Below are 16771 nucleotides of genomic sequence, written 5' to 3' on the forward strand. Positions count from 1 at the left end.
GCGACTGAACTGAACTGAAATCAAAACTACAATGAGATATCACCTAACACTGGTCAGAATAGCCATCATCAAAAAGTTTACAAACAATAAACGCTGGAAAGGGTGTGGACAAAAGGGAATGCTTTTGCACTGTGGGTGGGAATGAAATTGATACAGTCACTACGGAAGACGGTATGGAGATTCCTTAAAAAAACTAAGAATAAAACCACCACATGACCCAGCAGTCCCACTCCTAGGCATATACCCTGAGGAAACCAAAATTGAAAGACACATGTATCCTATTGTTCACTGCACTATTTACAATAGCTAGAACATGGAAGCAACCTAGATGTCCATCGACAGATGAATGGATAAAGAAATTGTGGTACATATACACAATGGAATATTACTCAGCCATAAAATGAAAGTATTTGGGTCAGATCTGATGAGGTGAATGAATCTAGAACCTATTATACAGAGTGAAGTGAGTCAGAAAAGAGAAAGATAAATATTGTATTCTAATACACACATATGGAATCTAGAAAAATGGTACTGAAGAACTTATTTGCAGGGTAGCAAAGGAGAAACAGACAGAATAGACTTCAGGATATGAGGAGAGGAGAGGAGAGGGTGAGATGTATGGAAAGAGTAACATGGAAACTTACATTACCATTTGCAAAATAGATAGCCAATGGGGATTTGCTGTACAGCTCAGGAAACTCAAACAGAGGCTCAGTATCAACCTAGAGGGGTGGGATGGAGGGAGATGGGAGGGAGTTCAAAAGGGAGGGGATATATGTATACCTATGTCTGATTCATGTTGAGGTTTGACAGAAAACAGCAAAATTCTGTAAAGCAATTATCCTTCAATAAAAAATTAAAAAAAAAATCTTGTTTCAAGCTAGTGTAAACTATAAGGCAATTAATTATTTCACTTACCTAGGTATCTAAAAGAGAGAAGGTTCCAGTCCATGACCAAGGACCGAGGTTATTTACCTCTCTTTTGTTGGCCTTCATCCTAGACCTCCTCTCTTTGGGGGTTACAAGATAATTGACAATGGCAACTGGGTCTTTTTTTTTTCTCTCTCTCTGCTTTGCAAGAGACAAAAGTCAAGCTTATCTTTTGTCTTTGCAAAAGACAAGCCACAGACCGGGTGAAATATTTGCAAAAGACATAAACAACTATTATCCAGAGTATAAAAAGAATTCATGATACTCAACCTAGTTAAAAACTGGGCCAGTTTTATTTTCAAATGTTGAACCAGTTTGTATATTCAGCCTAAGTACCATTGGTTTGTGCTATATATTTTTTATACATTTTTGGATTAATGTTGTTAATGTTGCATTGAGAATTTTCACATCTGTGGTCATGAGAGATATTGGTCTGTAGTTTTATCTTCTAGTAATGTCTATGTCTGATTTTGGTATTAGGGCAATACTGAATTTAGAATGAGTTGGAAATCATTCCCTCTGCTTCTATCCTTTGAAAGAGACTGGAGAGAATTACCATAATATTTCTTTACGGTTTATGACGATTTACCAGTGAATCCACCTGGGCCTATTGTTTTCTGATTTGGAAGTTTATGGATTAACCCTTCATTTTAATAGCAAATTTAAGCCTATTCACATTTCTATTTCTTCTTGTGTGAGTTTTGACAACTGGTGTTTTTCAAAGAATTGATAGATTTCATCTAATTTTTCAAAATGGGGACATAAAGTGCTCATAATATTCCTTTAAAAGTCCACAGGACCAGTTATGATAACACATATCACTTCTGGCCCTTTTTTTCCTTCTTCTTCTTCTTAGCACACTTAAGTGTGTGTTCAGTTGTTAAGTCTGATTCTTTGTGTCCCCGTGGACTGTAACCCTCCAGGGTCAGCCGTCCATGGATTTCTCCAGGCAAGAATACTGGAGTGGGCATCCATTTCCTTCTTCACAACCCAGGGATCTTCACAACCCAGGGGTCAAGCCCATGCCTTCTGAGTCTCCTGCATTGCTAGGCACATTTTTTATCACTAAGCCACCTGGAAAGCCTGTTAGTTAGCATGACATTTGGTCATGCTAATCAACTTTATTGATGTTTTCAAAGAAGCAACTTGTTCTACAATGGCTAAATTCATCCATCTCATCTACACACTGTTTTTGCTCTATATATCTAAACTGTCATTATTAACACAATATAAATGGCAACAAAAGTGACACTAAAAATGATAAATTCCAATGATCTATTCTGCTGTTTTCTGTAGGTATGTGTTTGGCACTCCTACTGTACCATCCACAGTAACTATGCAAAATAGTCTCAGGAGGACAAGTAGATTTCAGGAAACAGAAACATTTATTTGCATCTTAACAAATTGTGGGTAGGCATTAGGTCAGGACATACATTGACTAGCTAAATTTTATAGACATAACTGGAGGCATCTCTGTCAAGCTGTTTTGGATTCCATGTCAAGGCAAAAATTGGTGTGCTTTTAAGTCTTTATGAAACAAAAGAGAAGAAAATCATTCTACCACAAAGCAGCAATATCTGCCTTTTTCTGCAGCAGGTAATTGAAAATTAATGAAACAGGAACATGATTAAGGATTGGCAGACATGCTGAGTATAGTAGAAGGCCTCCTCCTTTTTGTAGCAGTTAGTGAGTCAGTATTGGGGGTTTTAGGGAATGGGTTTATTGGACTAGTAAACTGCACTAACTGTGTGAAAAATAAGAAGATCTCTACACTCAGCCTTATTCTCACTGGCTTAGCCTCTTCCAGATTTTGCCTGATATGGATAATAACTACAGATGCATATGTGAGATTGTTTTCTCTAGATATGTATTTGTCTGGTGATCTAAGTCAATGTATAGCTTACTTATGGATAATTATGAATCAATCAAGTGTCTGGTTTGCCACCAGCCTCAGCATCTTCTACTTCCTGAAGATAGCCAACTTTTCCCACTGCATTTTTCTCTGGCTGAATGGTCACATCAATAAGATCCTTCTTCTTCTAATGGGATGTTTGCCCATTTCATGGTTATTTACTTTTCCAAACATTACAATGCCTTTTATTAATAGTATTATGAAGAACAGAAACACAACCGGGTTGATCGCCATGCAGAAAAGTGAATACTTTATAAATCAGATTTTGTTCAGTATTGGAACACTTCTTGTCTTTATACTGTGCCTGATTACATGTTTCTTATTAATCACTTCCCTTTGGAAGCACAACAGGAGGATGCAATTGAATGCCACAGGATTCAGAGACCCCAGTACAGAAGCACATATCAAAGCAATGAAGATCTTGGTGTCTTTTATCATCCTCTTTATCCTGTATTTTGTAGGCACTGCGATACAAATATCAATTGATACTATGCCTAAAAACAAACTGCTGTATATTTTTGGTATGACAACCACTATCCTCTATCCCTGTGGACACTCATTTATCCTAATTCTTGGAAACAGCAAGCTTAAGCAAGCCTCTTTGAGGGTACTGAAGCTATTAAAGTGCTAGGAGAAAGAAAAACTTCTTAGAACTCCATGACAGGCTTGGGGAGAAATGGATACCACAAAAAGGTAGCCTAGTAATGAAATTACTCAAGCTCTGTTTCTCTTACACTGCTTTCTCGCAGTGTTTTAAACTGTGTTATTGAACACAACTAAAATTTTACAAAAAGATTTTGACTATGTCTCAGGTAATGTCACTTTTCAATGAGATTTTAATCCCATACACAAATTGAGTGGCTCAGGTACTTTCCTTCCCTTGCAGTGGTTTCTCCCACCCCAACCCTAGGCCAAAAATAGCTTGGAGACTATTGACTATAAAGATGTCATTGGTGGCTAAGCCTCTAAACAAAATTTATCTTTGTATTTTAATTGAATTCCCTGAAGCATTGATAGTTCTTCACACACACACACACACACACACACAAAGAAATATTATTATTGTATTATTTCTCTTATTTATTTCAATGCCTACATTTTTCTAGATTTGTCAAGTAAGAAGTTCAAATTTCCTCCTGTGTCCTTTCGACGTGGCCCCCTGCTTCATGTTTCCTTACGTTCTCACAAACCAAAACTTTTCAGACTTGCTTTATGTTTTCCTCATCCAGCCTTGGGTTCACTATTTATCCAAGAAATCTTCATTTATTTGAGGGAAAAAGGGTATTTGGAAACCAAGATTTGGTTGGATATAAACATTACACCCACCTGCTTACCTCTTTCCCTCTCTGCCTCTATGTATCTCTCTATTTGTAATGTATGATGTGTCTATGTTTATGTCTCTAATTGCAATTCAAAACTACAGTCTTCCTTTTTGCCATGTTGCAAATCCTCTCTTTAACCATGAAAAACATGGATCTTGCTTTGTTCAGTTTATATAGTCATTTATTCAGTCCTAATATACACTGAGGGCTTTCCTGGTAGCTCATTTGGTAAAGAATCCACCTGCAATGTGGGAGACTTGGGTTCAATCCCTGAGTTGGAAAGATCCCCTGGAGAAGGGAAAGGCTACCCACTCCAGTATTCTAGGGCTTCCCTTTTGGCTCAGCTAGTAAAGAATCCACCTGTAGTGTGGGAGACCTGGGTTTGATACCTGGGTTGGGAAGCTCCCCTGGAGAAGGGAAAGACTACCCAATCCAGTATTGAGAGACTTTATTTTGGGGGGCTCCAAAATCACTGCAGATGGTGACTGCAGCCATGAAATTAAAAGACGCTTGCTCCTTGGAAGAAAAGCTATGATCAACCTAGACAGCATATTAAAAGCAGAGACATTACTTTGCCAACGAACGTCCATCTAGTCAAAGCTATGGTTTTTCCAGTAGTCATGTATGGCTGTGAGAGCTGGACCAAAAAGAAAGCTGAGCACCAAAAAATTGATGCTTAAGAACAGTGGAGTTGGAGAAGAATCTTGAGAGTCCCTTGGACTTCAAGGATATCCAACAAGTCAATCTTAAAGGAAATCAGTCCTGAATATTCACTGGAAGAACTGATGCTGAAGCTGAAACTCCAATATTTTGGCCACCTGATGTAAAGAACTGATTCATTGGGAAAGACCCTGATGCTCAGAAAGATTAAAGGTGGAAGGAGAAGGGGACGACAGAGAATGAGATGGTTGGATGGCATCACTGACTTGATGGACATGAGTTTGAGTATTCTCCGAGAGTTGGTGATGGACAGAGAAGGCTGTCGTGCTGCAGTCCATGGCGTCGCAAAGGGCCAGACATGACTGAGCGACTGGACTGAGCTGAACTGAATATTCACTGAGTATTTCCCTGGTGTCTCAGGCAATAGAGTCTGCCTGCAATACAGGAAACCTGGATTTAATTCCTGGGTCAGGAAAATCCCCTGGAGAAGGAAATGGCAAGCCACTCTAGTATTCTTGCCTGGAAATTCCCATGGATGGAGGAGCCTGGCAGGCTATAGTCCATGAAGTCGCAAAGAGTTGGACACAACTGAGCTACTTTCACTTTCTTCTTTCTAATATACACTGAAGTTAGTTTCAGACTTGTTAACTCATACCACTTCTAGAAGGAAGAGAAAAGGAGAAGAAAGGAAGAGAGAGAGAGGGAAAGAAAGAATGAAAAAAGAAAGAAGGAATGAAGGGAGAAAGGAAAGAAGAAGAGAGAAGGCGGGGAGGAAAGGAAGTAAGGGAGGGAGGAAGAAGACACTATTAACTACAGCCAAGTACTTTATTGCAGCTCATATATGACTATCAGTTCAGTTCAGCTTCCCTGGTGGCTCAGACAGTAAGGCGTCTTGCCTGCAATGCAGGAGAGGGGAAGATCCCCTGGAGAAGGGAAAGGCAACCCCTCAAGTATTCTCGCCTGGAAAATCCCATGGACAGAGGAACCTGGTAGGCTACAGTCCATGGAATAACAAAGAGTTGGACATGACTGAGTGACTTCATTTTCTTTCTTTTCTTTCAGTTCAGTTCAGCCGCTCAGTTGTGTCCAACTCTTTGTGACCCCATGGACTGCAGGAAGCCAGGCTTCCCACTCCATCACCAACTCCCAGAGCTTGCTCAAACTCATGTCCATTGAGTCAATGATGCCATCTAACCATCTCATCCTCTGTCATCCCCTTCTCCCGCCCTCAAATCAAAAGATCCCTCAATCAGGGTCTTTTCCAATGAGTCATTTCTTCGCATCAGTTTGACAAAGAATTGGAGTTTCAGTTTCAGCTTCAGCATCAGTCCTTCCAATGAATATTCAAGACCTATTTCCTTTAGAATTGACTGGTTGGATCTGCTTGCAGTCCAAGGGACTCTCAAGGGTCTTCTCCAAAAAGAAAAAAAGAGTCTTCTCCAAGACCACAGTTCAAAAGCATCAGTTATTTGGCACTCAGCTTTCTTTATAGTCCAACTGTCACAGACATACATGACTACTGGAAAAACCATAGCTTTGACTAGATGGACCTTTGCTGGCAAAGTAATGTCTCTGCTTTTTAATATGCTTTTTAATATGTGACTGTATCAGGGCACAAATTCAAAATACTACTGTGTTCCAAAGTTACTTTGGTAAGTTCTCTTTCTTTCCCTTTAGCATTTATATTCATTTCAAAAAATGAGATTTGTTTCTTAATGAGTCTGTTTTAGGTTTTTTCCCCAGCCTTTATTTTATATGTTTAATGTAAAATATTATCATCATTTCAAATGTCAAAATTACACAAAAAGCATAATGAGAATATATCCTTCACTCCCATAACTTCCATCTCATTTTGAATATTTCCCTATAAATTATCAATCTCATTCATTTCTGCATTTTTCCTCCTAATTTTATTTTTGAAAAAATAAACAAGCATGTGCATATTAATTTTTTCCATATTCCTTATAGAAAGGATAGTTTGCACAATGCTTTTATCACATGTAAGAAGTCACTGCATCCAATTGTCAAATTATTTCTCATACTTTTTCACATCTTTTTAGTACTCCATTGTCTGAATGTACCAGAGTTGATCCTACAGGTTTTGTGTATATATTCGTTTCTGATATCTTGCAGCTACAAACAATAGTACTATGAGTAATCTTGTAGATGTATATTTATTGATTCTGACACCCAATTCTGATGTATGGGAGTCTTCCCAACCTCACCAAGCAATTATCTCAACTCTGACCTTACCTACCTGAAGATGGCATCAGATTCCATAGGTTAAGGGCTCAGTCCCACAAAACTACCCCCACTTCAGATGCCAGTTGTAAGCTCAGGTTGTTACATGTGCTTTTGACTTATTGGCTATAAATTGGAGATTTCAACAAACTCCTGCTTGAATTAGATTAATTTGCTAGATTGGCTCACAAAACTCAGAAGGTGTGTGTACTCAGTAGATAACTGGTTTATTACAAAGAATATTTAAGGAAATGTATCAGTAAGCAATGAAGAGAATCAACTCTGCTCTATCCCCTTATGGAGATTCATGGTGGTCCTGACACTAGCATGAGAGCTTCCTGGAAAAATTTTATGGAAACTTAATTATGGAATGAGGATTTAAGACTTGACTAAAATTATTTTATGAAGAAAAAATAGTCATGCTAAATGTGAAAATATTGAACAAGAATCCCAGCAGATCACAGCAAGGAAGGAAGAAAGGTGAAAATGAACAGAGTTTGAGATGTCAGTCTCATGAGGATTGCTTTTGAAAGAGGAGAGAAACAAAGAATGGAAAAATGCCCTAGAGAAGCTGAGTGGCTAAAGAAAAAAGAAGAAGGGGACATTTAAGATTATGCAAGAGAAATAAAAAACTGAATAATGCACAGCTTATTCACCCTACTGCCAGAAGACAGGCTTCCATGGCTGCACAGTATAGCAGTGAAAATAAATGAGCTACAATTATATATAAACATATAGATGAATCTTGCAAACTGGATGTGAATGAAAGAAACTAAATTTATGTTCTCTATGAGTTTGTACATATAAGTACAAAAAACTGGGAGACTGTGAGGTTGTAACTAGGAGTAGCTTGAGGTTGTCTTCTGGGGAGTTGATTATGTCTGTTTCTTGGTCTGGGGTGTGTTATAGGAATGTATGCAGTTAGTAAAAATTCATGAATCTTTTCATGTAAAATTTCATTGTTTTAACTAAAAAGTGTTTGTTAATTATTTTTTCAATAATAGAAACATCTGTATTAGTTTTCCAGGACTGCTGTAAGAAATTATCACAAATTTGTTGCCTTCAAAAAACAGAAATTTATTCCTCACAGTTCTGGAGTCTAGAAGTCTGAAATGAAGGGATCAGTAGGAATACACTCTCTCTGAAGACTCTACAGAATTCTTTCTTGGCTCTTCCATCTTCTGGTACCCCCTGATAGTCATTTAATGGTAGAAGTAGTAACCCCTATCCCTGCCTCCTGCTGCTCATGGCCTTCTTTCTGTATGTTGATTCTTCCTCTCTCTCCTAAGGACAACCAGTCATAATATTTAGATTCCACTCGAATCCTACATTTGCATAGACCCCTTTTCCAAATAAGAACACATTTACAGAGACCAGGAGTTAGCTCTTGGTTATACCTTTTGGCGTGAAACACAATTCAACCTACTCTGTCACCCTAATAAAAGTTGGAGGTTTATAAGGAAGGAGCGAATGGGGCCAGTAGTTTCCTACTTGAAGTTTGCTTCCAGCTTCCAAAATTCTAATCTACTCAGATGTGACCTGAGAATGTTGTCAACTTGGAACATCAGTGAGGCCAGGATAGGCCATAGAAGAAAATATCCCTAGAGAGACAAGACTGTCTACTCTTGTATGCTTTAGATATAAGATCCTAGTCAGCTTGGAAATTTTCCTTCCAAAGTAGATTTTTAAAGGCTGAGATTTGGTTACCATGAAAATGCTGTCTACTTTGCACGAAATTTCTGTTCCTGGTAAAATGGAAATCCTATTTATGCTAAATATGTGACATTTGCATCTTAGTTTTGGTGGTAACACTGAAAAGGAGCTTTCTTTGAAAAGAAGATAGAGAAAATCTAAGGACTTTTTAAACAATGTATAGAACTTTTTCTTACTTATGCTCTCTGTTGGATGAGGTTAGTTTAATCAATAATTCTAGATGATTGCAAAATATATGTTCTCATTTATATTAATTTTATATACTGAATGAAGTTTCCACAGATAAAAAGAATTACTCATTAACTGTTAATATTCCTAAGGCTTAGGAAACGTCATGCTTTATTACATTCAGCATGAACTGGTACCTGGAAATATGTACATATTAGCAATATTTGGGGGAAATATATTAATTAGGAAGCTTTTGACTATAAAAATTCTTATCTCAAACTAGTGTTAACTATAAGGAAATTATCTACCTAGGCATCTGAAGGAGAGAGTGTTCCAGTCTATCACCAAGGACTCAGGTTATTTACTTCTGTATTGTGTTGACCTTGAAGGTCTTCCCTAGAGCTCCTTTCTTGGAAGTTACAATATAATTGCCAATGGCAAATGAATCTGTTTTCTTACTCACACACTGCTGGAGACAGAAATCTTATTTAAACCAAGAATAATAGCTACTTCATTCCAGGGTATCATAATCATCCAGGGCCTTATTCTGCACTTGGATTGGGGACCTGATGTCAGAAGAATATAACTTGGCCCCTGTCTTTCTGCTTCTGTGGAGTGTATGTTTAAATTTTTGCCCACTTCTTAAGCAGGTTTCTTATCTACTTTGTGTTTAGCATTATGATTTCTTTATATATTCTGGAAGATTTTCTTTTATTAGATATGTCTTTTGCAAGTATTTTCTCCCTATCTCTGGCTTGTCTTTTCCTTCCCTTGACAGTGTCTTTCTCAAAGCAGAAATTTTTTATTTTAATGAAGTCTAGATTATCAATTAATTCTTTTATAGATTTTGCCTGTGGTGTTTTTATCCAAAAAGTGATTGTCATTCCCAAGATCAACTAGATTTTCTACTATGTTATCTACTATGAATTTTGTAGCTTTTTGGTTATATGTTGGTCTATGATGTGCTTTAAATTAATATTTGTAAATAATATAAGGTATGTGCCTAATTTTACTTTTTGCATGTGGATGTCTGATTGTTCTAGCACTGCTTGTTGTAAAGACTGTTCCATTGTATTGCTTTTGCTCTTTTGTTAAAGGACAATTGATATATATACTTGTGTGGGTCTATTTATGGGCTCTCTATTCTGTTCCATTTAGATGTCTGTTTTTAGCTAATATCACATTGTCTTGTTTAAGTCTTGACCTCAGCAAGTGTCAATACTCTGACTTTATTCTTCTCCCCCAATATTGTGGTTGCTATTTTGAGTCTTTTGACATTTCATATGAACTTTAAATCATCACTACAAACAAAGCTAGTGGCAGTGATGGAATTCCAGTTGAACTATTTCACATCCTGAAAGATGATGCTGTGAAAGTGCTGCACTCAATATGCCAGCAAATTTGGAAAACTCAGCTGTGGCCACAGGACTGGAAAAGGTCAGTTTTCATTTCAGTCCCAAAGAAAGGCAATGCCAAAGAATGCGCAAACTACCACATAATTGCACTCATCTCACATGCTAGTAAAGTAATGCTCAAAATTCTCCAAGCCAGGCTTCAGCAATATGTGAACCGTGAAATTCCAGATGTTCAAGCTGGTTTTAGAAAGGGCAGAGGAACCAGAGATCAAATTGCCAACATCTGCTGGATCATGGAAAAAGCAAGAGAGTTCCAGAAAAACATCTATTTCTGCTTTATTGACTATGCCAAAGCCTTTGACTGTGTGGATCACAATAAACTGTGGAAAATTCTGAAAGAGATGGGAATACTAGAACACCTGACCTGCCTCCTGAGAAATCCGTATGTAGATCAGGAAGCAACAGTTAGAACTGGACATGGAACAACAGAGTGGTTCCAAATAGGAAAAGGAGTCTGTCAAGGCTGTATATTGTCACCCTGCTTATTTAACTTATGTGCAGAGTACATCATGAGAAACACTGGGCTCGAGGAAGCACAAGCTGGAATCAACATTGCCTGGAGAAATATCAATAACTTCAGATATGCAGATGACACCACCCTTATGGCAGAAAGTGAAGAGGAACTAAAAAGTCTCTTGATGAAAGTGAAAGAGGAGAGTGAAAAAATTGGCTTAAAGCTGAACATTCAGAAAACAAAGATCATGGCATCTGGTCCCATCACTTCATGGCAAATAGATGGGGAAAGAGTGTCAGACTTTATTTTTATGGGCTCCAAAATCACTGCAGATGGCGATTGCAGCCATGAAATTAAAAGACGCTTACTCCTTGGAAGGAAAATTATGACCAACCTAGATAGCATATTAAAAGGCAGAGACACTACTTTGTCAACAGAGGTCCATCTAGTCAAGACTATGGTTTTTCCAGTGGTCATGTATGGATGTGAGAGTTGGACTGTGAAGAAAGCTGAGTGCTGAAGAATTGATGCTTTTTAACTGTGGTATTGGAGAAGACTCTTGGGAGTCCCCTGGACTGCAAGGAGATCCAACCAGTCCATCCTAAAGGAGATCAGTCCTGGATGTTCTTTGGAAGGAATGATGCTAAAGGTGAAACTCAAGTCCTCTGGCCACCTCATGAGAAGAGTTGACTCATTGGAAAAGACTCTGATGCTGGGAAGGATTGGGGGCAGGAGGAGAAGGGGACGACAGAGCATGAGATAGCTGGATGGCATCACTGACTCTATGGACATGAGTCTGAGTGAACTCCAGGAGTTGGTGATGGACAGGGAGGCCTTGCATGCTGCGATTCATGGGGTCACAAAGAGTCCAACACAACTGAGCGGCTGAATTGAATTGAATTGAATGAACTTTATTTATTTATTTTTTTTGTGGAATGGGATTTTTTTTTAATTTTAGTTTTTTACTTTACAATACTGTATTGGTTTTGCCATACATTGACATGAATCCACCACAGGTGTACATGAGTTCCCAACCCTGAACCCCCCTCCCACCACCCTCCCCATATCATCTCTCTGGATCATCCCAGTGCACCAGCCCCAAGCATCCTGTATCCTGTATCGAACCTAGACTAGCGATTCATTTCTTACATGATAGTATACATGCTTCAATGCTATTCTCCCAAATTATCCCACCCTCTCCCTCTCCCACAGAGTCCAAAAGTCTGTTCTTTATATCTGTGTCTCTTTTGCTGTCTCGCATACAGGGTTATCATTACCATCTTTCTAAATTCCATATATATGTGTTAGTATGTTGTATTGGTGTTTTTACTTCACTCTGTATAATCGGCTCCAGTTTCATCCACCTCATTAGAACTGATTCAAATGTATCCTTTTTAAAATCAATTTGTTAGTATCAACAAGATAACATGCTGTGAATTTGATTGGAATTGCACTGAATCTATAGATCAAGTGGAGAAGAACTGGCATTTTGAAAATACTGAGTCTTCCTATCAATGAACATGGATCATTGTTACAATTATTTAGTTCTTTATTTTCATTTATCAGAGTTTTAGTTTTTCTCATAAAAGTTTTGCACTTATTTTGTTATATTTATACCTATGCACTTCAATTTTTGGATGCTATGGAAATGATATAGTGTTTTTAATCTTAAATTCCTTGTGTTCATTGCTGGTGTATTAGAAAGCAATTGACTTTTTTCTCTTAACTTTATATCTTACTATGTTGCTATAATAATTACTTATTAATTTCAGGAGTTTTTTGATCACCGCTTTTATATTTTCTACATAGATGTTCATGTCAACTACAGTAAAAGGTAGTTTCATTTCTTCCATCCCAACCGGTATACCTCTTATTTCTCTTTTTTTCTATTGCATTAGCTAGAATTTCCAGTACATGCTGAAAAGGAGTGGTGAGAGAGGTTAACTTTGCCTTGTACCTGATATTGTTAGAAAAACTTTGAATATTTCAGCATTAAGTACAGTTCCAGCTCTAGGTTTGTTATAGTCTTCATCAGGTTGATATTTTCCTCTATTATTAGTTTACTGAGAGTTTTTATCATGAATGAAAGCTGGATTTTATCAAATGAATTTAAGCAGCTTTTGATATATTGTGTGATTTTTTTTGTTTGTTTGTTGATATGATGAGTTACATTAAATGATTATCGAATATTGAACCAGTTTGCATACTCAGGCTTAATCCCACTTGTTTGTGCTATACAATTATTTTGTATACATTGTTGGATTTTTTCTGCTAATATGAGGTTGGAAATTTTCACATCTATTGTCATGAGTGATACTGGTCTGTAGTTTTAGCTTCTAGCTTCAGTCTTTGTCTGGTTTTGGTATTATGGTAAGGCTGACCTTAGACTGAGGTGTAAAATATTCCCTCTGCTTCTGTTTTTTGAAAGAGACTAAAGAGAATTAGTACAATATTTCATAAATGTTTGTTAGAATTTACCAGTAACTCCACCTGTGCCTGGTGTTTTCTGTTTTGGAAGCTTATTGATTAGCTTTTTGATTAAAATAGATTTAGGCCTATTTGCATTACCTATTTCTTCTTGTGTGAGTTTTTTCAGTTGTTATTTTTCAAAGAATTGACAGAGTTCATCTAATTTAACAAGTTTGTGGACCCAGAAATGTTTGTAATATTCCTTTAAATGTCCATGGGGTCAGTTGTTATACCCCGTTTCACTTCTGGCCCCTTTTTTTCTCAGCATGGCTAAAGGTTAATCATTTTTATTGATCTTCTCAAAGAAGCAGCTTTTATTTCCTCATAGAGATAAAAGAATACTAATTTCAAACATCTCTTCTGTACACTATTTTTGCTTTATATATCTAAACTGTTATTATTAACACAAAATAAATGACAGTGTTAATGCTGACACTGAAAAAGGTGAAGTTCAATTTTTCTTTCTATTCTCTGTGTTTTCTGTAGGCATATGCTTGCCACTCCTATTGTACAATCCAGGGTAACAAATGCAAAATAGTCTCAGGAGGACAAGTAGAATCCATGAAACAGAAACTTTTATTTGCATCTTAACAAATTGAGGAAGGTGTTCAGTCTGGACACACATTCTCTAGACTAGCTAAATTTTATAGACATAACTGGAGGGGTCTCCCTGAAGTTATTTTGGATTCCATCACAAGGCAGTAATGGGGGCACTTGCAATTCTTTATTAATGAAAGAGAAGAAAATCATTCTCCCATCAAGCAGCAGTATATGCCTCCCTCATTCAGCAGCAGGTAATTTAAAATTGATGGAACAGACGTAATATTAGGGACTGGCAGATATACTGAGAAGGCCTCCTCATTTTTGTAGCAGTTAGTGAGTCAGTACTGGGGGTTTTAGGGGGTGGATTTATTGGACTTGCATACTTCATTGAATGTGTGAAGAACAAGAAGTTTTCTATCAGCTTTATTCTCATGGGCTTAGCTACTTCCAGAATTTGCCTGATAGGGTTAACAACTACAGATGGATTTGTGAAGATTTTTTTCTCCGGAAATGTATTCCTGTGGTTACCTAATTCACTGTATTACTTACTCATGGATAATTCTGAGTCCATCAAGTGTCTTTTTTTGCCACTAGCCTCAGCATCTTCTATTTCCTGAAGATAGCCAATTTTTCCCACCACATTTTTCTCTGGTTGAGGAGTGACATCAAAAGGGTTCTTCTCCTTCTGATGGGATACTTGCTTATTTCATGGTTAGTTACTTTTCCACTAACTATGAAGATAATTAGTGATACTAGAGCAAAGAATAGAAGCGTAATCTTATCAGTTGAAGTGCATAAAGGGGAATTCTTTAGAAACCAGATTTTGCTCAGTCTTGGAACCCTTCCCATCTTCATACTATGCCTGATTACATGTATCTTATTGCTCATTTCCGTTTGGAGGCACAACCAGAGGATGCTATTGAATACCACAGGATTCAGAGACCCCAGCACAGAAGCACATATCAAAGCAATGAAAGTTTTGATATCTTTTATCATCCTTTTTATCTTGAATTTTATAAGCATTATCATAGAAATATCATGCACCTAGAGCCAGACATTCTGGAATGTAAAGTCAAGTGGGCCTTAGAAAGCATCACTACGAACAAAGCTAGTGGGGGTGATGGAATTCCAGTTGAGCTATTTCAAATCCTGAAAGATGATGCCATGAAAGTGCTGCACTCAGTATGCCAGCACATTTGGAAAACTCAGCAGTGGCCACAGGACTGGAAAAGGTCAGTTTTCATTCCAATCCCAAAGAAAGCCAATGCCAAAGACTGCTCAAACTACTGCACAATTGCACTCATCTCATACACTAGTAAAGTAATGCTCAAAATTCTCCAAGCCAGGCTTCAGCAATACATGTACCGTGAATTTCCAGATGTTCAAGCTGGTTTTAGAAAAGTCAGAGGAACCAGAGATCAAATTGCGAACATCCGCTGGATCATGGAAAAAACAAGAGAGTTCCAGAAAAATATCTATTTCTGCATTATTGACTATGCCAAAGCCTTTGACTGTGTGGATGACAATAAACTGTGGAAAATTCTGAAAGAGATGGGAATACCAGACCACCTGACCTGCCCTATTACTACATAATCCCAAATATATACATACACAAGTATATTATTAGAAATTCTCAGAACCAGCCTCCACATTCTCCTTTCATTCAGTGTCATGGTTGAGAGATAAGGTCCCCTAATTTTAACCTTTTGCTGAGCATATATTATTTTCTTGTTTGCCCTTTAACAGATTTCTTTTCAAGGGTCCTGGCTTATGGATAGGCCCCAATCTCGATTCTAGTCTTGTAGAGGCCAAAACTAGTTACCTCATCCTCCATTATACACAATACTTTAAAACTTAAGCTCTAATTTAAAACAGATTGCAAATGCTCCAAAGCTCTATTTTAAGTACTTTTTTTTCCCCCCTCTTAAAATGTGTACTTTCCCACCATTTTTTGGCATCTGAAGGTTTTTCTTTCACTGACAGGTGGGTCATGAACTTAAAATAATTCTGAAGACTAGTTTCCCCATATTTTTATGTATTCTGGACTGATGGGATTTCTCTAGATGTCTGGTTTGCCAAGTTCTTTTTTCTGTTTCAATTTAATTGAGATAACACATTTGCCATATTCTTAAAAATAAAGATTAGTTGTCCTTTCCTAGTTTTATTTCAATTTTTCTTTTTTTTTTGTAAATGAATTCAAAGCTATTTATTTTATGCCTGTTGATTTAGGTACATTCCACAGCATTGACAAATGGTTCATATATTGTCGTTCAGCACAGAGTCCTGAGATATCCTTTGTAATTTCCTCTTAATTCAAAGATTATTTAACAGAATATTTTTCAGCTTTATGAGCTATGTTAAAGGCAATTTTTCATATTGATATTTTGATTTATTGAATTTGGGTAAGCAGTATATTTACATGATATTTAGCCTAGGATAAGATTCATTTGGCCTAATACAAGATCTATTTTTGTGAATAGTCATGTTTACTTGGAAGAATTTTGATGCTGCTTATGATATCATATCATGCTTATAATATTCATTAGAATATCACTGGATGAATTAGATGAATTGATCTACTAGATTAGATTCATCTTTCATTAGACAAATCATGTTAATGATATTGTATCTCTATATTCATGTTGATTATGAATCAATCTGAAATAGATTATAAATGTACATTCATAATGATTAAATTCTTTCATTTATAGCGGCATTTAACTTGAAACGATGTTGATAGTTATATTTGCTTCCATGCTCTTTAAATTATTATTATTATTGCTATTAAACTCTTTAATTAAAGAGTTAAACCTGCTATTAACTCATGCAGGTTTTTACCTTGAATTTTATTTTTTCCATGTTTTTAACATGTTTTTTCCGTGTTAAAAATCTCTAATTCTTCACATTTATATATGTATTCACTTCACTTCATATTTATTATGTA

The 16771-nt window shown here is 36.9% G+C and overlaps 1 protein-coding gene and 1 pseudogene across 1 annotated transcript; both read left to right on the top strand.

Moving 5' to 3' along the window:
• Positions 1-2573: 2573 nt before the first annotated feature.
• On the top strand, positions 2574-3473 carry LOC128048460 (taste receptor type 2 member 10-like). The gene has a single exon (XM_052640858.1). It carries the CDS (start codon positions 2574-2576, stop codon positions 3471-3473), a length of 900 nt encoding a protein of 299 aa, XP_052496818.1.
• A 9157-nt stretch (positions 3474-12630) lies between these two features.
• On the top strand, positions 12631-14875 carry LOC128048229 (taste receptor type 2 member 10-like; annotated as a pseudogene).
• Positions 14876-16771: the final 1896 nt, after the last annotated feature.

The sequence above is a fragment of the Budorcas taxicolor genome, chromosome 5 (assembly GCF_023091745.1).
Source record: "Budorcas taxicolor isolate Tak-1 chromosome 5, Takin1.1, whole genome shotgun sequence".
Lineage (NCBI taxonomy): Eukaryota > Metazoa > Chordata > Mammalia > Artiodactyla > Bovidae > Budorcas > Budorcas taxicolor.